At 45.7% G+C, this 23,020-nt stretch overlaps 1 protein-coding gene across 1 annotated transcript; it reads left to right on the top strand.

Annotated features, from left to right (window-relative positions):
• The first annotated feature begins 1,547 nt into the window (after nucleotides 1-1,547).
• CLRN3 (clarin 3) lies at nucleotides 1,548-21,250 on the top strand. Its single transcript, XM_049856116.1, has 3 exons — nucleotides 1,548-1,776; nucleotides 14,629-14,808; nucleotides 20,979-21,250. The coding sequence occupies exons 1-3, from the start codon at nucleotides 1,548-1,550 to the stop codon at nucleotides 21,248-21,250; spliced, it is 681 nt and encodes a 226-aa protein (XP_049712073.1).
• Nucleotides 21,251-23,020: the final 1,770 nt, after the last annotated feature.

Here is a 23,020-nt window from a genome sequence, read left to right as displayed (position 1 = left end):
TACTTCATAATCAGACAAAGAATACAATAAAAAGAGGAATGCAAACATGTTGTAAACATTTGTTTATCACTCTGAGAAATGATCTGCCTGTCAAATGCGGGAGTTTCTCTGAAGGCCAGAAATGACACTTTATAAACTATTAGCTGATCAGTCAGAGAGATTAAGAGGGTTAAAGACCTAATGCAAGAATGTTCAGAACACTTTCGTCAGAGTAGGAAAGAGAAATCAAGATGAAACTTCTCAAGTTATAATTTAAGTAATGTGCAAATATAATTCAAATAGAGGAAATTAGAAAGACACACCTTTCTAATCAGCTCTAAAAATCAGGAGGAAAAAGAGGTGTAAGCTTTTCACTTTCTACTCCACGGTAACTTTGACAAGGCACAGTGACATCAGGGAGTGTGGGGAGTGTAGACCTAACCAGGTGACACTCTCAGAGGGGGTGACACCAAAATGGCTGTTTATAAAATTTCTGTGCAGTGTTTTAGCAGAAATTTATTACTTTTTATAAAAATATCCCTGTAGTTAGTTACACCAACAAAAACATTTTTCGTAAGCCCAGCTTATGTGTATCAATAGACCTACAAGGCTAAAACTCAGTGCTAACTTACTTTCTGGACCTTCTAATGCGACCTAGCCCCAGCTGTCATTATTACCCAATTACAATGACGCTTCAAACCACGTGGCTTCGTCTGCACGTGCTACCAGCACGCACCACTCTTTTTGTTGCTGCTGGCGTTTCTATAGTCGCTAATTTCGTCAAATTTCCTGGTGTTTTAGCTACAAATATTGTGGTAATTAGCATTTGTGAACATATATCGATAACTTTTTTGAGAACTAGTGGTAATTAAAGGAAAAGGAGTGATATATGGGAATTGTGATTTACGAATAATGTTAGTACAAAAAGACTGTGCCAAGGATTTTGTATGATCTGGTATGGGAGGAGATCCATGGAGGCAGGGGTAACATCATGAGTTACCTCACGCACTGGGTGACACCAACCCTAGTGACCCCACTGCAAAGGCATAGCGTCCTTAGGGTTTTCTTTAGGAACAATTGTGTCAAATCACCAGCCAGTAAAGCAATTCTTGAAAGAGTGGACTCAATGTTGTTAACTGCAACTTCAGCCACATTTTGGGGTACAGATACTCCACACCCTTGTTTTCTAGGAATTTCAGACCTGTCCTGACTTGGTAGTTGAACTTGCATCCATGGCACGTGATGAAGTGGTTATAAATTAATTGCGTGATTGAGGAAATCCTTGGGAAGACCAAGTCTACACCCTTGTTCACGCTGGTTGGCTGTCACCATAGCAACCCTTCACTCCAGACCAAAGTTCAGCTGCTGTAAACCTTTCTGACCACGTTTATGTTCATAGTTCAATATTCATTAGCATAACCCTTCCTAGGAAAACCAAGCTCTTATACATCACGACAAAATATTAGACTCCATTTCTATTTACTGGACTCCAAGCGATAAGGTCTAAAAAATATTTTTTAAAGATCTTTTTTTTTTTTTAACCCTAGTGAACTTCTTTTCCTGAGAAAATGCCTACAAGAAAGAAAACATTGATGTTCTTAGCGGGCACTTTCACAAGCCTTGCGTCTGCCATCCTCATTTGCTCTATTCTTGGGACAAAAGCCTGGGTCACCAGCACAATTACCATCAATGACAGCATTTCAAATGGAAGGGTGGTCATCGCCTATGGACTCTTCCGTGGCAGGAGTATTCAAGAATTGGATGGTGGACTTGCAGAACCAGATAAAGATTTTAAAGGTAAATGATAAAATAATTTGAACAGATGTAGTAAGACCGAATTAACTGGGTGGTATTCATCTAATCCTATGTTTGGGCCAAATAACCATTAAAAAATGATATCCTTGTGAGTTTTGAGTTAGGCTGTAGATGTGAGCAGACTTTTTAGTTTTGAAAACTCACCATCTCATTATTTCAGCTTCTTCAGTTCTGGTTTTGTCTATTAGTATAACAAGTTAAGTCATTTTCCCAGTGGCTATGTTCAAATAGGAGTCCTGGTAGCACAGTGGTTAAGAGCTCGGTTGCTAGTCAGAAGGTCGGAAGTTTGAATCCACTAGCCTCTCCTTTGAGACCCGATGGGGCAGTTCTACTCTGTCCTATAGGGTTGCTGTGAGTTGCAATTTACTGAATGGCAATGGGTTTTGGTAAGTTTAGATAATACCTGCCAAGATTATTGACATGTAAATAATTACATTAAAAAAAACCCACTGCCGTCGAATCGATTCTGACTCATAGCGACCCTATAGGACAGAGTAGAGCTGCATTAAAAAAAATGTAGTAGCAATGCGGTATGTAAGGACCAATAACAACACCATTTTTAATGATACTCACTGGATTTTTAGTTGGAGCAACAGCCTCTGTGCAGACTTCATTAATAGTATGTATGTGGGAAAAAAATAAAGTGGAAATCACAACCAATTTCTTATTCCTATATCTCTTCTTTAACCAATTTTTATTTGCATTCAAATCAAAAGTATCCAAAGTATCTCGTGTTACTGGACTTGATATTATATTTTCATTAATTCCATTAATTGTCCATTTTACAGGAATGTCTGTTTTTTTCTGATTTCTTGCATAATAATGCCGTACTCTCAATGGGTAGAAATAAGTCATTAAGAACGATGGCTTGATTTAGCGATGTATTTGACTTTTAATATTTGAATGTATAACATTCTTTTTTAATTTAAAAACAACACATAAATTATTTAAAACGGAATTTGAGTTATTTTAAAACTTCCTGCTAAAGAATCCATAGATACAAAATATCTATGAATATCTATAGATACAAAATATGTTGCTGTCAGCACCTAACAACAACAACAAAGAATCTATAGATACAAAATATATCATGTTCAACGGACTTTGCTTTGAACAGATGTTGCATACAAGATTTGGACAGGTATCAGCAGGCTCTAGGAAGCTTGGCTACTAACTAAAAGGTCGGCAGTTGGAATCTACCAACTGCTCCTTGGAAACCCTACAGGGCAGTTCAACTCTGTCCTATAGGGTCACTATGAGTTGAATCGATTCGACAGCAACAGGTTTTTTTTTTTTTTTTTTAATGCAGTCCTTAAGGAGCTCTGGTGGTGCAGTGGCTAAAGCACTCAGCTGCTAATGGAAAGGTCAGCAGTTTGAATCCACCAGCCACTCCATGGGAGAAGGATGTGGCAGTCTGGTTCCGTAGAGATTTATAGCTTTGGAAATCCTATGGGGCAGTTCTGCTCTGTCCTACAGGGTCTCTATTAGTCAGAATTGACTCAACAGCAGTGGGTTTGGTTTCATTCAGTCCCTGGTATCCCTGGGTGGTGCAAACAGTTAACACAGTCAGCTGCTAACCCAAAGTCAGTTCCAACCCACCCAGAGGCACCTCAGAAGAAAGGCCTGGTGATCTACTTGTGCAAAGTCAGCCATTGAGAACCCATGGAGCACAGTTCTCCTCCGATACACCTGGTTCTCCATGACGAGTCAGAGCTGACTCAGGCAACTGGTTGGCTGGCCACTGGTTATGCAGTCCTTACGTCTTCACTTGAAAAGCTGCATCATCGCCTACCAGGTGCAAATCGACCACGTAGTCCTGGGTAATGCATAATGGGAGGAGCTCTTGTGTCACAGTGGTTAAGCACTTGGCTGCTAAATGAAAGATTGGAGGTTCAAACCCAACAGCTGCTCTGCTGGAGAAAGTGGAAGTCTGCTTCCATAAAGATTTACAGGCTTGGAAATCCTGTGGAGCACTTCTGTAGGGTCCCTATGAGTTGGAATTGACTCGGCAGCAATGGGTTTTGGGTTAAAGGTAATGCATAAAGGCAGGAGTTTGAGTTCTAGACACAAGCTCTGGGTTTATAGTTTGTCTATGGCTTTGATTGAAGTTGTCAAAGATTTCGTTTTACCTGAATCCACAATCAACACCCATGGAAGCAGCAATCAAGAAATCAAGCGATGCATGGCATTGGGTAAATCTGCTGCAACAGACCTCTTCAAAGTGTTGAAAAGCAAAGATGTTACCTTGAAGACTATGGTGGCACCTGACCCAAGCCACCGTGTTTTCAGTCGCCTCATATGCATGCGGAAGCTGGATGATGAATAAGGAAGACCAAGGGAGAATTGGTACCTTTGAACTGTGATGTTGGTGAAGAATATTGAGTATACCACGGACTGCCAAAACAGAGAACAAATCTGTCTTAGAAAAAGTACAACCAGGATGCTCCTTATAAGCAAGGATGGTGAGATTACATCTCACATACTTTGAGCATGTTTTCAGGAGGGATCAGTCCCTGCAGAGGGACATCATCCTTGGTAAAATAGAAGCTCAGAAAAAAAAGAGTAAGACCCTCCAGGAGGTAGATTGACACAGTGGCTGCAACAATGGGCTCAAGCATAACAACGATTGTGAGGATGGTGCGGGACCGGGCAGTGTTTCATTCAGTTGTGCATAGGGTCACTATGAGTTGGAACTGACTCGACAGCACCTAACAACAACATGACTTTGTTAATGAAATGATTTCTTTAAATCCAACACAACATAGTTGTATTCCCACATTGTAAATTTGCATTTTAGATGTTAGCAAAAGCAACGTCAGCCCAGTATTTCAGAAACACCACATACCTCCTCTCGTTCCACCTCAGCTTCATAGGAAGACAAGGAATGTTTTGCGTCACATCAACTAGAAATTAAGACTTTCAAAGGCTCAGTCACACTTTCAGTTATGAGACTAGTATTTCTGAAATCAAAACATACTAGTTTCCGAGTCTTCAGAATTTAATAATTTGATTGTTTGGCCAGCCCAGGCTGACCAGGGAATCTACCAGTGTTGCCTAGATGCAGTCCAACCTGTCAAACATCTAGATGAAGAACGACGGGTCCCGTATGTCAACCAGTGAGCACGTTGCCTTTGCTACTCCGCAAATTCTGTATGTTTAATGTCAGTTCAAAACCTTTCTGAGCAGCTGCTATGTGAGTGAGGTGCTTGCATATGGAGTGGAATTGCACAGAGTTCCCAGCGTAGGTGGGCTGTCAGGGAGGAAGACCCTGCATCTGCTAAATACAGCACCCCGCACTGAGTGCAGGTGCAGCAGTGAGCACAGGTGAGAGCAAGTGTGCGTGCAGGTATGTGTGCCAGGGCTCCTTGGGACACAGATCATTGGAGCAGAATCTTGAAACATGAGTTGCTAGAACAACACAGGAGTCCCTGGGTGGTGTAAATGGTTAACACACTCGACTGTTAACCAAAAGATTGGAGGTTTAAGTCCACCCAGATGTGCCTCAGAAGAAAGGCTTGGAGATCTACGTACAAAAAATCAGCCATCGAAAACCCTATGGAGCACAGTTCTCTGACGCACACAAGGTGGCCATGAGTCGGAGTTGACTCCAAGGCCACTGGTTTAGAGGAACATTGGCTCGCAGCCTGCTAAATGTCCACCTCGCCTCTGGTTTCGGACCTTCCAAGCTGCATGAACAGTGGCCTTAAAGGGACGTAACGTGTAATGTTTCCTCACACCAGCAGTAATGGGAAAATGAAGTCCCTGCAGTACAACATGGACTTCCTGTGAAAGTAACTTCAAGTATTTCTGAGCCTGTGCCCTGACTGGAACATTACTTTACAGAATCATTTGACAGGACATGTTTTTATTGAAAACATTTCTGTTCATGTCACTTGGGGTCTCTGTTCTTGGGTACAGAGGTAGGTCATCCTTTGAGCCATTACTTGGCCTTCAGCGGTGACTCTGGGACTCTGAGTCAGACCCTCCCAGGCTATTTATGAAGAATGATACCTGTACTTGACCCTCCCCAGTCCAACTGAGAATCTCTGGGAGTGAGGCCTTGACAGTTGCAGTTTTAAAAACCTTCCCAGGTCATCCGAGCACAGGCCGATTCTCATCACGATTGAACACCACGGCTACCTCTGTGGCTCGGGGCTGGGTTGACTGCTTCGCTATGTTGAGTATTGTTTTCTGCCTCTTGGTTGTGGCCTGCTTGCAGAGGACATAAACTGTAGGAGAAAGCACTTGACACAACCTTGAAGATGTTCCTAGGGAGGTGGAGAGAAAGGCTTAAAGGTGGGCTGCCTGTCAGCCACGCATTGCAGTTAACGATCACCTAGCAGGAAACTTCTTCACCACACTCTGGCTCCTGCTGCCCACCAGCCTCCTTTCCCTTCCACCCCCATTTATTCTCAGTGAACTCAAAATTGCACTATTAGTCCAAGCTAAAAATGATTGGAAAACAAATTTGCTGCAAAATCCGAAGAATTAATTGCAAAGAAATGAATAATTGCCATTTATTTCTCCAAAGTTTATAAGCCCCTTTCTCACCACTCCTATCCCCCCACCCCAAACAGACATACAAACCACACTCATGCACACACTTACACATACACCATATGACACTACACACATACATACACACACACACCCACACACCATACCACATATCATGCTACACACATACCACACTCAAACACACATACACACACCATACCACACACCACACTATATACACACCACACTCATACACACACCATACCACACACCACACTATATACACACCACACTCACACACACACCATACCACACACCACACTATATACACACCACACTCACACACACACCATACCACACACCACGCTCACACACAGGTACACACACCATATCACACACCATGCTCACACACACACCACATACCACACACCACACTCACACACACATATATACACACACTATACCACACTACACACACACCACACTCCCATACACATACATCACATCACACACATCACATCACATTTATATACACATTTACACACTTACACATCATATCACACACCACACCACACTTATACATAGCACACTTACACACCTACACCTCACCACATTCAATCACACACACAGCCCCCCATACATGCAGGGGCACTGTTCCTGGGGAGGAGCTACTTGTCCCCAGGGATGTGATCACACCAGAAGTTGGAGAGTATAGGAAGAGAAGAGGTGTCCCCAGGGCTCAGGCCTCTCTCCTCCGGCAGAGAATCACGGCAAATTCCTGAGAGGCTGGGGACAGCTGCCCGACTCCCTGGGACAGCTCCCAGGCCGCTCTGCCATCTTGGATTTGACAGCTGTTCCCGTGGCACTGTGGTCCCCAGCTTAGCAGCTCCCTGGTGGCCAGGTGCTTGAGGAGGCATGAGGCAGTTCACCCCACTCACAAAGCCCGCAGCACTTTCTCAGTCCCTGTGGACCTACCGAAAACAGAGCTACAAGGGCGGACAGCACGTGGGCCTGTGGGGGTTAAGCCTCTGGGTTGGAGCCAGGGGCAGGTGACCACACTCTTTCTGCACACTGTCCACCCCTGCACTGCAGCAAGGCGGAGGTGGCCGAGATGTTCTCGGCCCCTCCTGAGGCTGCCAGAATCAGTGGCAATTAGCTCCGATTGTCAGGGTGACGTTCTGATATAAACCCTTGTCCCTAAAAGGAAGGAAAAAAGAACGGAATGTATTTCCTAATTTTGTAGCCAGAGAGCAGCTGTCAGATGTTACTGAGGTTTATTGTTATTTGATTCTTGCTAATTTCACTAATTTTTCAGCCTTCATTGTTTGAGTTCTGAGCCAGGAACTATAGCTGTCATACTTTTGTGGCAAGGAATTCAGAATACTGAAAAATAGCTCAAAAAATACGACAATTAAAATTAAGATGCACTGTACCCTTCCTCATAGCGACCCTATAGGACAGAGTAGAACTGCCCAGTAGAGTTTCCAAGTAGCGCTGACCTTTTGGTTAGCAGCTGTAGCTCTTAACCACTACGCCACCAGGGTTCAATATAGGGTTGCTATGAGTTGGAATCGACTCGACGGCAGTGGGGTTTTTGGTTTGGTACCCTTACTACATAGAAAATTATGAATCAATAGACCCCACATGGATTGCCATCTGAAAAATCATGCCTTTTAAGTCTTACCAACAGTCGAAAACAAAGCTAAATTTGATTGTCACTTTCTAATTCACTCTGAAAATAGGATGGTAAGCACGTAAAGACCAACACACAGTTACAGCTTTTGGTAAGTTTTGGCAAGCAGAAAAAGCCTCCACAGCCCAGCCAGCTGTCTGGGACATATGACATTGTTCTCAGGCTGAAATTCCAATGTTCTAGTTCAATGTCCAAATTACTGTTTTAACTGGCTGCCAACCTTTGTAAGAGAGAAAGTTCATTTAGTCCCCAGAAAAGTTCTGAGCAGACCCTGGACCTGCCCTTTCAAGTATGAGGGAGAGGCTGGCTACTTGTGGAATGGGAAAGGAGTCTTGTGGTGACTAAGTTCTGAAACACCTGAACCATTTGACTCTGCCCCTTGCATCCGGTGTTTCCTTTGCTGGTGCTTTTCTCTCTTTTTTCCCCATTCTGCCTCTGCTCTCACCCTCTACCAGGGGAAGAGTCCATGTATGCCACAGTATAGCCACACGAATCCTCCTAAATTCTGCATCTCCACGTGAGTCTGAAAGACTCAGAGACTCAGCCCACCGCCAGGGCCTTCCTAAAGCCCCAGCCCCTGACCAGAGGGAAGCCGTGGGCGAGGACCAGCAGGCTCCACCCATCCAACCCCGGCAACAGGTGGCGGCTGGCATGACATTTTTTATTTAACCAAAGGCCTTTCAGAATTCTTACCTGGGATGCATAGCAATGAGGAAAATACCAAGAATTGATTCATATTCTATGAGTCATTAGAATATGATTACGGATCATTCCACCACTGGTCTGTTTGTCGTCCTGTGGTGGCTTGCATGTTGCTGTGGTGCTGGCAGCTTTGCCACTCGTATTTCAAATGCCAGCAGAGTCACCCATGTGGACAGGTTTCAGCAGAGCTTCTGGACTAAGGCACTCTGGGAAGAAGGATGTGGCAGTCTCCTTCTGAAAGAATTGGCCAGTGAAACCTTAGGAATAGCAGCCTAACAATGCCTGATATAATGCCAGAAGACGCGCTCCTCAGGTTGGAAGGCACTCAAAAGGCGACTGGGGAAGAGTTGCCTCCTCAACGTAGAGGTGACCTTAATGACTTGGGTGGAGTAAAGCTATCAGGACCTTCATTTGCTGGTGTGGCATGACTCAAAATGAGAAGAAACAGTTGCAGACATCCATTAATAATTGGAACATGGAATGTATAAAATATGAATCCAGGAAAATTGGAAGTTGTTAAAAATGAAATGGAACACTTGAAGATTTATATCCTAGGTATTAGTGAGTTGAAACAGACTGGTATTGGCCATTATGAATCAGAAAATCATATGGTCTGCTATAATGGGAACAATAAATTGAAGAAGAATTGCTTTGCATTCATTCCCAAAAACATTTCAAGATCTATCCTGAAGTACAATGCTGTCAGTGATAGGATAATATCCATAGGCCTACAAAGAAGTCCAGTTAGTAGACTATTAATCAAATTTACACACCTACCGTTAATGCCAAAGATGAAGAAATGATTTTTAACAGCCTGTGCAGTCTAAAATTGATCATACACACAATCAAGATGCATTGATAATTATGGATGATTGGAATGCGAAATTTGGAAATAAAAGAGAAGGATTAGTAGGCAGAAAATATGGCCTTGGTGACAGAAAGGACACCAGGGATCTCATGATAGAATTTTGCAAGACCAAAGTGCTAGTCGTTGGAAATACCTTTTTTCCACAATGTAAATGGTGACTATACACGTGGACCTTGTTGGATGGCATCATGGATTGAATTTTGTCCCCCAAATATATGTGTCACGGTTGGGCCGTGGTTCCCTGTATTGTGTGGTTGTTCTGCATTTTGTGATTGTAATTTTATGTTAAAGAGGATTAGGGTGGGATTGAAGCCCTTACTAAGGTCACATTCCTGATCCAACGTAAAGGGAGTTTCCCTGGAATGTGGCCAGCCCCACCTTTTATCTTACAAGAGATAAAAGAAAAGGGAAGCAAAGCTGGAGCCACCACTCAGATGGACTAGGGGAATGGTGTGTCTAAAGCCAAGGGAGCACAGCTGCTGTCCCAGTGGGACCGGCGGGCAAAGCTGAAGCTCAGGGCCTAGGGGCCTTCACTCAGAATCCAGAGTGTGGCCAATACCTAGAGTTTGCAGGGCAGGGCCATTGTGTAAACGGTCTCAGAGAAGAAAGGATTATTTGTAAAATCTTGAGGGCTAATGTAATGTGTTCTGCTAACTTGCTTGGTGCCTGTTATGTCTTCTTTCCCTCCAATTTCTCCCATTTGTACTGGAAATGTCTAGCTTGTGCCTGTACTGCCATTGTACCTTTGGAAGCAGATAACTTGCTTTCTAGATTTCATAAACTAAGCAAAATTTTTGGATTTTGGACTTGGAGTTGATTTAAGACTTTTGCTATAATATGATGGGGTGAAAATGTTTTACATGTGGCAAGGACATGAATTTTTGGGGGCCAAAGTGTGGAATGTCACGGATTGAATTATGTCCCCCCAAAATATGTGTCAACTTGCTTAGGTCACAATTCCCAGTATTGTGTGGTTGTCCTCCATTTTGTGATTGTAATTTTATGTTAAGAAGGATTAGGGTGAGATTGTAACACCCTTACTAAGGTCACATCCTTGATTCAATGTAAGGGAACTTTCCCTGGAATGTGGCCTGCACCACCTTTATCTTACTAGAGGTAAAAGGAAAGGGAAGCAAGCGGGGCGGGGGGGAACCTCGTACCACCAAGAAAGCAGGGTGGGGAGCAGAGTGTGTCCTTTGGATCCAGAGTTCCTGTGCAGAGAAGCTCCTAGTCCAGGGGAAGATTGATGAGGAGGACCTTCCTCCAGAGCAGACAGAGAGAAAAAGCCTTGCCCTGGAGCTGATGCCCTGAACTTGGACTTCTAGCCTATTAGACTGTGAGAAAATAAATTTCTCTTTGTTAAAGCCATCCACTTGTGGCATTTTTATTACAGCAGCACTAGATGACCAAGGCAGATGGAATACACAGGAACAAATCCACTACATCTGTGGAAAGAAATGGTGGAAAAGCACAATATCATCAGTCAGAACAAGTCCAAGGCCGACTTCAGAACAGACCGTCAATTGCTCAGATGCAAGTTCAAATTGAAGCTGGAGAAAATTAAAACAATTCCACAAGAGCCAAAGGACAACCTTGAGTACGTCCCACCTGAATTTAGAGGCCATCTCAGGAATAGATTTGACACATTGAACACTAATGACTAAAGACCAGATAAGTTGTGGAATGACACCAAGGATATCATACATGAAGAAAGCAAAAGGTCATTAAAAAGACAGGAAAGAAAGAAAAGACCAAAATGGATGTCAGAAGAGACTCTGAAACTTGTTTTTGAATGTAGAGTAGCCAAAGCTCTTGGAAGAAATGATGAAGTAAAAGAGCTGAACAGAAGATTTCAAAGGGCAGCTGAAAAAGACAAAGTAAAGTATTATAATGACACGTGTAAAGACCTGAAATTAGAAAACCAAAAGAGAAGAGCATGCTAGGCATATCTCAAGCTGAAAGAACTGAAGAGAAAATCCAAGGCTTGTTTGAAGGAGTCTATGGACAAAATATTGAGCAACATAGGAAGCATCAAAAGAAGATGAAAGAAATATACAGAATCACTGTACCAAAAAGAATTTATTGATGTTCAACCATTTCAAGAAGTAGCATATGATCAAGAACGGATGGTGCTGAAGGAGGAAGTTCAAGCTGCACTGAAGGCTTTTGTGAAAAACAAGTCTCCAGGAATTGACAGCATACCAACGAAGATGTTTCAACAAAGGGACACAATGCTGGAAGCACTCGCTTGTCTACGCCAAGAAATTTGAAAGACAGTTACCTGGCCAGCTGACTGGAAGAGATTCATATTTGTGCTCATTCCAAAGAAAGGTGATTAAAGAGAATGAGGAAATCATCAAACGATATCCTTATTATTACATACAAGTAAAACTTAGCTGAAGCACTTTCAAAAACCATTGCAGCGGTACATCGATAGGGAACTGCCAGAAATGCAAGCTGGATTCAGAAGATGTAGAACAAGGGATATTATTGCTGATGTCAGATGGATCTTGGCTGAAAGCAGAGAATATCAAAAAGATGTTTACCTGTGTTTTATCAGTTATGCAAAGGCATTCAATTGTGTGGATTATAACAAATTATGGAAAACATTGCAAATAATGGGAATTCTGGGACACTTATTTGTGCTCATGAAGAACCTGTGCATAGACCAAGAGGTAGTCATTTGAACATAACAAGAAGCTACTGCAAGGTTTAAAATTAGAAGAGGTGTGTGTCAGGGTTGTATTTTTTCAATCTGCATGCTGAACAAAGAATGGGGCATCAGATTTGGAGGAAGACTCATTAACAATCTGCCATATACAGATGACACAACCTTGCTTGCTGAAAGTGAAGAGGACTGGAAGTACTTACTGATGAAGATCAAAGACTACAGCCTTCAATATGGATTACACCTCAACATAAAGGAAACAAAAATCCTCACAACTGGGCCAATAAGCAACATCATGATAAATGGAGAAAATATTGAAGCTGTCAAGGATTTCATTTTGCTTGGATCCACAAACAACAGCCACGGAAACAGCAGTCAAGAGCTCAAACGACATTGCACTGGGCAAATCTGCTGCAAAAGACCTCTTTAAAGTGTTAAAGAGCAAAGACGTCACCTTGAAGACTAATGTGTGCTGACCCAACCCATGGTATTGTCAATCACCTCATATATATGCGAAAGCTGGACAATGAATGAGAGAGACTGAAGAATTGATGCCTTTGAATTATGGTGTTGGCCTAGAATATTGAATATACCATAGACTGGCAGAAGAACAAACAAATCTGTCTTGGAAGAAGTACAGCCAGAGTGCTCCTTAGAAGCGAGGATGGCAAGACTTTATCTTACGTACTTTGAACTGCTTTGAACATGTTATCAGGAGGTACCACTTCATGGAGAAGGCATCATGCTTAGTAAAGTAGAGGGTCATTGATAAAGAGGGAGACCCTCGAAGAGATGGATTAACACAGTGGCTGCAACAATGGGCTCAAACATAGCTATGATTGTGAGGATGATGCAGGACTGAGCAGTGTTTTGGAATCGACTCGATGGCACCTAATAACAACAACATGGGTCTTTACAAAAAACTGTCAGACAGTCCAGTCACCACCAAGTAGCAGTATATGCACATGTATGAGTCAAGCCTTGACTCCAACTCCTTTTCTCCTTGACAGGAGCAAAATGTTCTCTAGTCAGGGGTGCGTAGGTCATTTATTGTCTCTATGCTGCTGAGCTCTAAATTTCCCCCCTCTTGAGTCCACTTGGAGCCCCTGGGTGTTATAAGTGGTTAAGCTGCTCACCAAAAGGTTGGAGGTTCCAGTCTACCCAGAGGCACCTCAGAAGGAAGGTCTGGTGATCTGCTTCTGAAAAATTAGCCGCTGAAAACCCTGTGTAGCACACTTCTACCCTCACACACATGCTGTTGTCATGACTTGGGTTTGACTCAATGGCAACTGCTTTTTGGAGCCCATTCTGTTCTCCTAAGGGGTTTCAAGGGCTGTGTGGCCATGCTCACATGAGGCAATATCCCCTGTTTCTTTCCTCCTGCGCTTCTTTCTTTCCTACCCACTTTCTTTTCTGCATTTTCTCGCTGTCATGCCCTTCTTCTCTGTCTTCTCGGCTGTGTGTTCTCTGCATTACATTCTCCTCTGGACGAATGTCTAAGGTCAGGCCCTTTGTCACCAGCGGGTAAGGGTGTGTCTTGGACCATGGACTGGGCTGGCCACGTTTTTCATGCTCGTTCTCTGTCCAGTGGGAGGGGAATTTATCTCCTTCATAAAGCACTGATGACAAAAAAAAGAAAGCTGAACTAATAGAATTAAGATTCCCAAATCAAAAGAGCACAGGCTCCTATATAGGTGAGTATCAGATCTTATTTGAACCCTACATCCAGTTCTGGGCCATACACTTTGAGAAATAAAGTTGAACTAGGTGGTACAGTGGTTAAGAGCTCAGGTTGCTAACTTTCAAAAGGTAGGCAGTTTGAATCCACCTGCTGCTCCTTAGAAACTCTATGGGGCAGTTCTATCATATCCCACAGGGTTGCTGTGAGTCAGAATTGACTTGACAGCAACGGGTTGGGTTTTTAGGGTTTTATTGGTGGCTCAGTGGTAGAATTCTCACCTTCCGTGCAGGAGGCCTGGGTTCAGTTCTGGGCTAATGTGCCTTATGTACAGCCACCACCCACCTGTCAGTGGAGGCTTGCCTATTGCTGTGATGCTTAACAGGCTTCAGAGGAGTTTCCAGACTAAAATGGACAAGGAAGAAAGGCCTGGTGATCTGCTTCTGAAAATCGGCCAGTGAAAACCCTGTGGATCACAATGGTCTGATCTGCAACCGATCATGGGGATGGTGCAGGACCAGCAGTGTTTCATTCTGACGTGCACGGGGTCACCTAGAGCAGGGAATGTGGGCTCTGAGTCCAGCCCTGTCCTGTGCTTGCATGACTTAGAGACCCCTCCAAGCTTAAGTATCTGAGAGAGGAGAGTGCGGGCGGGACACGGGATAGGAGTGCTGAGTAGCTCTTCAGTCTAGAGTTTTGCACCAGGTACTTACCAAACGCTGTTTTAGTTTTAGGAACATTGAAAGATTCCTCACAAAAGACTCTGCTTTCGGTGATCATCGTGTTCCTGGTCTTGAGTTTGCTCACCTCAATTCTGAGTTTTGCATTTACCTGCTACAACACCTTCAGCAACCCCTACCAGACGTTCTTGGGACCAACAGGAGTGTATACCTGGAATGGACTGAGTGGTGAGTATTCCCGAGAGGAAACGCTGCTTGGCGGCGGAAATCCACGTTTTCTTCCTCACCGTCTCGCCTCTCTCAGACGACTGGACGCAATCGCATTCACGCCATAGGCAGTTATGAGGCCCTACTGTGTCCTGGGCCTTGTGCTGGGGGCTGGCTTTTATTTTTGTCCACCTACAGCAATTATTACGTACCTTTTGGAAATAGAATTCTGTGTCAGATGTACTGATGGGAGGCAAGGAGTGGGGTAAAGAGGAGGCATTAGAAAATATAACATAAGACGGTTTTTGCGTTTGACTAAGGAATGTGAGACATTAAACTGCTGTTGTTAGGTGCCATTGAGTCGGCTCCGCTTCCTGTTGACCCCATATAGAGCAGAACAAACTCTGCCCGTCCTGCACCTTCCTCACAATCGCTGTCATGCTTGAGTCCATTGTTGCAGCAGCTGTGCCCTCTTTCTCGCTGACCTTTTTACTTTACCAAACATGAAAGGCATTAAACTAAGGACTCATAAATCAAGGAAACATCACTGAGCCCCTGGGTGTCCTTAACTCCACATCAGGCCCTGTGAGATGCACAGAAGTACACAGCACACACAAGCACACGTTTGCACACATATACACACGTGCACACCTAAACGCAGTGTGTGCAGCTACATGGATGTACACACACGCACAGTTGTGCATGCACACATGTATATGTACACACATGTACACACACAGACACACACGTACATGTACACGTATGTACACAGTGCCTGCAACTATGTTCAGGTATACACTTCCACACATGTGCATGTAGATACACACACATACACACACCTGAGTATAGTATGTTTGCATGGCTGTACTGCAGAGAACCACAAACAACATGACTTAGGAGAATCGGGGCCGATGCCCTTCATGTGGGCTACCCGTGAGCCTGGGGGTGGCTGCTAGGCTATTTTGTTTGTTAGTCGGTTGAGGGTACTGGGTTGGAGGATGGAGCCAGGATGGCAGTGGACCACAGCTTTGCCTCGCACCCACTCAGAGTCAGGGTCAAGGTCAGCGGGGTACCCCTGCCAGTCAACCTGGTTTCTCCTGCTCCCTTCCTCTCTCGCTCACCATGCACCCAGTGCCAGGTGGCTGGAAGAGGCCCCATATCTCTGCTACGGCTACCGTGGGTGCCAGTGAAGCCTCAGCCACCAGCTCTCCAGGCGGGGGAGCCCTGACTTGTAGCTCTTGCTAATTAAACGGTGTAAATGGTCCCCCTTGATCATTTGCAAGCTGCCAATGTGAGGCACTGAACGTGGACTTGGGAAGAGCTGCCGTGATCAACTCCAGAACAGCGCAGGTCTGAGAAAGAGCCGTTTACCTCCCTGACCAGACAGGGACGCTGGTAGACGGGAGACAGGCGCTCTTTACTAAAGAAGCTGTGACAGCAGGTGGGACCTTGGTCTGGGGGCATGTGGTCACATTGCAGACTCACACCTCGGCCGCAGTGAGCTTGGCAGCAGGCTGATTTAGCCATGTTCATGCACAAATGGCCTTTTCCTCTCCTTCTGAGCTGTCACTACCAGTAACAACTGCCATGGAGTCGACCTAGAACCCGTGGCGCCCCCAAGTGTGTCAGAGTGGAACTGTGCTCTGCAGGGTTTCCAATGGCTGATTTTTCAGAATTAAGTTGCCAGGCCTTTCTTCTGAGGTGCCTCTGGGTGGACTTGAGCCTTCAACCTTTCGGTGAGCAGCCGTGTGCATTCACCGGGGGACTCCATCTGCTGATGGTAAAAAAGAACCAACCCCCAAAGTTAATGCGCACCCACCTGGGCCAGACACGTCAGTCTTCTCCACTTCGGAGTCAGGTTAAGAGTCAGAAGGTTGAGGGACACGTTAGAAACTCGCATGTCCCGACCCAAACGCTGGGATTCCTTCCCTGAGATATTTCTATGATTATAGCTCGGTTCATTCAGCGACCATTAGGGCCTCTTTCCCGGGCAGAAAACAGGTTGTTTTCAGGTTTGCTTTTGCCCATCAAGCTGCCCAGCCAGGGAAAGTGGTGGCCTCGGGCGCAGCTGGACTGAGGGTCTCCGGCCGTGTTCTCAGAGCTGTCTCCCTCCATCACCCTCTCTCTATGTCCTCGCTGTTGGCTCTGCTTCCAGGCAGCCAGGCTCGTCCTCGTAAAGGCAGGACGCCTTCCAGAAGCTCTAGGCACGTGCCCAATTCAGCAGCCCCAGAAGCAAAGACTTCTTTCCTGGCAGTTAAGCAAAAGTCCTGGACCTGTTTCTCATAACCTGAACCAGGACCGCAGCCAGGGGCTGAATTCACTGATAGACGTGGCCGAGGTCGTCTCCCACTCTGAAACTGCGGGGCTGGGGCTGCCCCTCCCCAGCCAAGGGGTGAGAGTGGACACTTGTGCCAGAGCAAGGGGACAGGGTGTGGGGCCGGTAAAGCAAATCAGCCCAGTGTTGCCCATGTTTGTGGCCTCCCTGGGCTCAAAGCCCACCACTTCTTCACATTGAGGAGGGTGATGGTTGAATAACATGATGAAAGTAACTAACGTCCCTGAATTGTTCGTGGGACAATGTTGAAAAGGCAAACAATGTGTTACATATATACTTACGACAAGTTCAAAAACAAAAAGGAAGGAAACACTGTTTTCCGTGAGGCTATGGCTTCCACCTCTCCCTCCCTTCCTCCCTGCCTCCTCAGGGAGGGCAGGCTGATCTCGCCCACGGCAAAGCCCACAGCATGTTTGTGGGGGAAAAGCTGAATAAATGGGGGCCCAGACAGGCTTCGCTCCGCCCCCACCTACTCCTCAGAACAAAGCATTGTTTGATAAGCAGGGAGTTCAGGCCACATTCCTTCCCCCAGCTCAGGGGCAAGTTCTAACACACACAGAGGGTCACGAGGTGGGCAGACAATGATCTGAGACTTTGATTTGCGGGGAGGGCACAGGATTCCAACACTGGCCGAAGGAAAGCCCCGTTCCCGTCCTCTTGAACAACCCCTCGATCGGGTGCTCTGATAGGTGGGCTGGCCCTAAGTTTGGCCTCCAGAGACTTCTGATGTTTCTTCCCAAGAGCTGTGCAGCTTGGGGCACTTCTAGAAACTGCTCAGTTGACAAGGAGCTCAGTGTGGAGGCTGGGCCTTCAGCAAGGAGCTGTGACCAAGATGCCATTGAAGTGTCCTTGCCTTGGGCAGCCAAAGCGGGAGGGCATGGGCCAAGTCAACTTCTGGGGTGTCCTGAGCCAGAGAGAAGTATTGTAAAACCCCTCAGGGCCTGGGAGACCCTGGTGGGTGCTGCAAACTGTTAATGCACTTGGCGCTAACTGAAAGGTTGGAGGTTCAAGTCCACCCAGAGGTGCCTTCGATCTGCTTCCAAAAAAATCAGCCACTAAAAGTCCTGCGGATCACAGTTCTCCTCTGACACACATGGGTTTGCCTTGAATCAGAGTCAACTCGAAGGCAACTGGTTAGGTTTTTGGGTCTGAGCTTTAGGAAACTCTCCTTGTTTGGCAGACAAGTGGGTGGGGTTCCACAGGGAGGAAGAGGAGGTGACTTCTTTGCTTGTTTCTGATGGAACAGGAGCAGTCTCTGCTTTGAGGAGAAAGAACAGCAGTAGCCCTTCTCAGGCTCACGTGCCCTCTGACCCCAGCTTGCCCTTTGCCCCACACAGGCCTGGTGGTGGCTGGGCCCCGGCACTGGAGGCATGATGGTAGATATAGAGAATGTTGGAGCCAGAGAGAACCTTGCAGACGGTTGGATCCAACCAGTTCATGCCTCTGCTGAGGAGCCCAAGTCCCAGAGAGCAGAAAGTGATGTGGGGGTTACAGACCGGAAGGATGGGAAGTCCCTGCCTCTATCACATGGCTTCCCCTGCCCGCAAGTCCTCCGCAAGGCTGGAGAAGCCAGGCAGTTAGAGGCCGCACCGAGACCAGGGCCCTGGGCATGTTGTCCCCTTCAGGGACTCAGGCTGGCATTTATGTCTGTGTTGGCAATCCAAATCAAAGCTCTGGGCATTCCATTTCAGAGAAAAGGTTTAAACCGGTATTCATCCTGTCCCTTTATGATTAAGCTTTTACAGGAAACTTCACAAGGGTCTGATGAAGGATAATTAAGGCACTTAGAGACCATCAGAAGACAGGGAATTTGTACATACAAATTATCAGGAAATAAAACCGTGACATTGAGGAGGAAGGTCTGTCATCCAGGAGGGCAAGAGCAGTCTCGCCACGCTAAAGCCCTCTAATTAGGGCCTTTTGGAGGACCATTTGGAAATGTCTGAGGTGTGCATTGCAGACGGGGCACTCTTGACGCCGGAATGTCAGTTAGTCGTGGGTGAATGTCAGCAGTGGGGAGTCAGGTGGAGTGTGTCCCAAGGGACTTCTGCCCTTGGGATCCCCAGTGGCTTAAGTACCGGGCACTTGCAGACAGTCAGACCCACCTTATCCCGAGTCCTGTAATACCGGCTTTTGTGAGGAGAGGGGCCCAGAGAAGTTAAATACACCACCCCCGGGTCACCCAGCCCCGCTCTATCTGACTCCAGAACTGCGTTCTTCTCACTGGACCGTGGGGGCTCCCCAAAGTGTTGTCCTGTCTTAGTTATTTTGTGCTGTTTTAACAGAAATACCACAAGTGGATGGCTTTAACAAAGAGAAATTTATTCTCTCAGTCTAGGAGGCTAGAAGTCCAAATTCAGGGTGCCAGCTGCAGGGGAAAGCTTTCTCTGTTGCCTCTGGGGGAAGGTCCTTGTCATCAATCTTCCCCATTCAAGGAGCTTCTCAACACAGGGACCTCGGGTCCAAAGAAAGTGCTATTCTCCTGGCTCTTGTTTCTTGGTGGTATGAGGTCCCCCCCAACCCCCGCCGTCTCTCTGCTCGCTTCTTTCTTTTATATCTCAAAAGAGACTGGTTTAAGACAAAACCTAATCTTGTAGATTGAGTCCTGCCTCATGAACATAACTGCCTCTAATCCTGCTTCATTAACATCACAGAGGTAGGATTTACAACACACAGGAAAACCATATCAGAAGACAAATTGTGGACAATCACACAACACTGGGAATTATGCCTAGCCAAGCTGAGAGACATTTCTGGGGGACACAATTCAATCCATGACACCTACTAAAGAATGTTCCGTATGGAGGAGAGCGTGAAGGGTAACAAGGGAGGGCACGTCACAGAAGATGATCTTTTAAGATGACCTCAGTGAGGAAAGTGCTCCTGCTTCACCACAGGCAGTGGCTCCCCATTGCATACGGGGCAAAACTCAAGGCTCCAGATCTCATGTTCCAGGCTTTCCACCTACAGCGCATTTCAGGTACCGCCCGCGCCCCAGCTAGACTTGTCTTTCACACCCGCAGGAAGGTCCGAGCTCAGTGCTACCTGTCTCTGCTCAGGATGCTTCGTGTACGAGAAATGGAGGTTTCCTTCCTTCTCTTTCCCAAGTCTCTCAGCCATTCTGTCTTCCTTTGCCAGTTTCGCTGTTAACTCTCCTGCTCACGCACTCACTCACTCACACCTTCACTCACTTATGCACACACACGCACTCACTCTTTTACTCATTCACTCACTCACAGTCTCACTCACTTACTCTCTTACTCACTCACGGTCTTGCTCACTCTCTCATTCTCTCACTCACTCGCTGTCCCACTCTCTCATTCACTCTCTTGCTCTCACTCACTCCCTCACTCACAGTCTCTCTCACTCTCTCATTCTGTCACTCACTCTGTTTCTCACTCACTCTCTCACACACTCACTCACTCATTCTCACTCATTCACTCACTCACTCTTTCCTTCTCACTCACTCACTCTCACTCACTCTCTCACTGTCTCACTCATTCTTGGTCTCACTCACCCTCTCACTCACTCGTTCTCTCACTCACCTACTATGCACACCACCCCTGGCAGCGAGCTATAGATGTATCCTTTTATTGATTTAGGATTTTCACTGCAACTGCTTCTGAAAGGATTTGAGCTGGATGTTTGCTCCTGCCTTATACAATCTTCATTATGTAACATTTGTAACCTGGTTTGTGCCTTACATTTCCTTTGTATTCTCCCTAATGCCTAAAGTGTGTAAAGCTTGATGTAGATACTCAGTAAGTGCCTGTAAAGTGTACAGCCCATAAAGAAAATAAGCGGCATTAAACGAGTGTGTTACCGTGTCATTCATGAAACTTCATCTTCTTTTCAGCCGTCTTTATCCTCCTGACCATGATACTGTTTGTGGTGAACACACAGCCCAATCATCTCTCAGAGGAGCTATGTCAGACGCTCTACACAGTAGTCAATCAGAAGGGAGCAACCCATAACTACGGACACTCGTTTTGGCTCATGCTGCTCGTCATTCTTCTAGACATAGTCACCGTGGTCATCATCATTTTCTACCAGAAGTCCAGATACCAGCAGAAGCAGGAGGAGAAGAAGCCAATGGAATACGCCCCAAGGGATGGGATTTTATTCTGAAGAAGCATTCTACAGCTCCTCCCTGAGCAGAGCTGCGTGGCTTGTTGGGACAGTCAGGACAGCAAAGTGAAGCCGTGGTGAATGTCATTGTGCCACTTTTTTTTTTCTGTATCACACAACATGATGTCCTTTCATGTGATCTACTCTATGAAGTGTTCCCACAAGGCTGAGGAAGAGAAATGGGAAAGGGTCACCCTGCCCTACAGCGTACAAAGCAGTAGAGTAATCGAGTCTGTGCACCCTGTGGACCTGGCCTTGTTATTTAAAATAATAAAGGTTTGTGTTACACACCTTTCCTTTGAGTAACCTAAAGCCCCTCACCGCCTATGATCTCATTGTCCCCAGGGGGAACCAGGTAGTTTTATTTCATTCAGTGAATGAAGGCTTTTATGTACAGAGGGATTCATTCCGAACTTGTTTCCAGGACCCTTTGTTGAAGGCAAATGGGGGGATTTAGCAGTACATGACATGGTACTCTGGATTCTCAGTTGATGATGGGACTCAAACCCAATGTTGGGTAGAAGCACTGAATATGTGACCTGCAAACCCATTTTTGAGATTCCAGGCAGGGTTTTTAGAGGGAAGAAATTAGGAAGTGGGACGAGGGTCAGGGAAAGAGAAAAATTATAACCCTGCAATCTACATGCCAAAGAGGCTAACTGTTATATTTTTTGTTGAAAAGGATTGTGGGGAATTCAGTCAAAATGGAAATGGCACATTGCTGGAAGTTCTAGCAACCCATCAACACCATCAGCCAGCTGTCAGCTAGTTAAAGTGGTGTAGACACAGGTGTAGTTGGTGAGGTGGGAATGCATCATTCATCAGCAGACTCCTGCCCCAGTGGAGGCTAAGGAAGAAACAGGTGAGAACACAGAGGTCTGCAGGATCCCTGAGGCAGGGTCAGGGCAGAGTGGAACCCAGGCTTGGGGTTGCCCTTGGAGAACGGGTAGGTGAATCTGGCTCACAATTCCATGCGAAGACATTAGGCAATGAGAAAAGTAAAAAATGGCACTGGGATGGATTCCACCTGCGTTGCCAGTAGGATATTTTCCCAGAAAATAACTTTGAGCACTTTCTAAGCTAGACTATCCCACAAGTTAGCCAAGTCAAACCTTGAAAGCATTCTGGAATAACCATCTTTCATGTTGATGGAACCAGAGCCAAAGGATGCAGAATTCCTGTGGCATACCTCTCAAAGCAAAAGCACTTTGGGTAGAAGATGCATCATTTATGAAGTTGTCAGTGATGAGTGACCTTATTACCTTGTGGGTTTTGTAACAATCTGTCTTAGAGATTTTCTTAGTCATCCAGTGCTCCCAAAACAGAAATACCACAAGTGAATGGCTTTAACAAAGAGAAATTTATTTCCTCGCTGTAAAGTGCCGACCTCTTGGTTAGCAGCCGTAGCTCAAAGGCAGTGGGTTTTTTTAGTGGGCACAGTAAAGTAGGCTAGAGTCCAAATTCAAGGCGTTAGCTCTGGGGGAAGACTTTATCCGTCTGTCGGCTCTGAAGGAAGGTCTCTCTCGTCAATCTTCCCCTGGACGAGGAGCTTTTCTGCACAGGAATCCCAGGTCTAAAAGATGCACTCTGCTACTGGTGCTTCTTTCTTGGTGGTATGAGGTCCCCCACTCACTGCTTGCTTCCCTTTTCTTTTATCTCTTGGGTTTTTTGGGGTCTTGAGAAATAAAATATGGTGCAGGCCACACCCCAGGGAAACACTTTTTATACTGGATCAAGGAGGTGACCTGAGTAAGGGTAGTTTTACAATCC

The sequence above is a fragment of the Elephas maximus genome, chromosome 16, assembly GCF_024166365.1.
Source record: "Elephas maximus indicus isolate mEleMax1 chromosome 16, mEleMax1 primary haplotype, whole genome shotgun sequence".
Classification (NCBI taxonomy): domain Eukaryota; kingdom Metazoa; phylum Chordata; class Mammalia; order Proboscidea; family Elephantidae; genus Elephas; species Elephas maximus.
The sequence above is the reverse complement of the archived record's forward strand: the minus strand, read 5'-3'. Positions and strand labels throughout refer to the sequence as shown.

What these genes read in the sequence shown, in the direction of transcription:
- CLRN3 (XM_049856116.1), top strand. Translation starts at nt 1,548, where the DNA reads ATGCCTACAAGAAAGAAAACATTGATGTTCTTAGCGGGCACTTTCACA. An exon ending in ACCAGATAAAGATTTTAAAG is followed by an intron (nt 1,777 to 14,628) that starts GTAAATGATAAA and finishes ACGCTGTTTTAG; the next exon opens with TTTTAGGAACATTGAAAGAT. An exon ending in TACCTGGAATGGACTGAGTG is followed by an intron (nt 14,809 to 20,978) that starts GTGAGTATTCCC and finishes TCTTCTTTTCAG; the next exon opens with CCGTCTTTATCCTCCTGACC.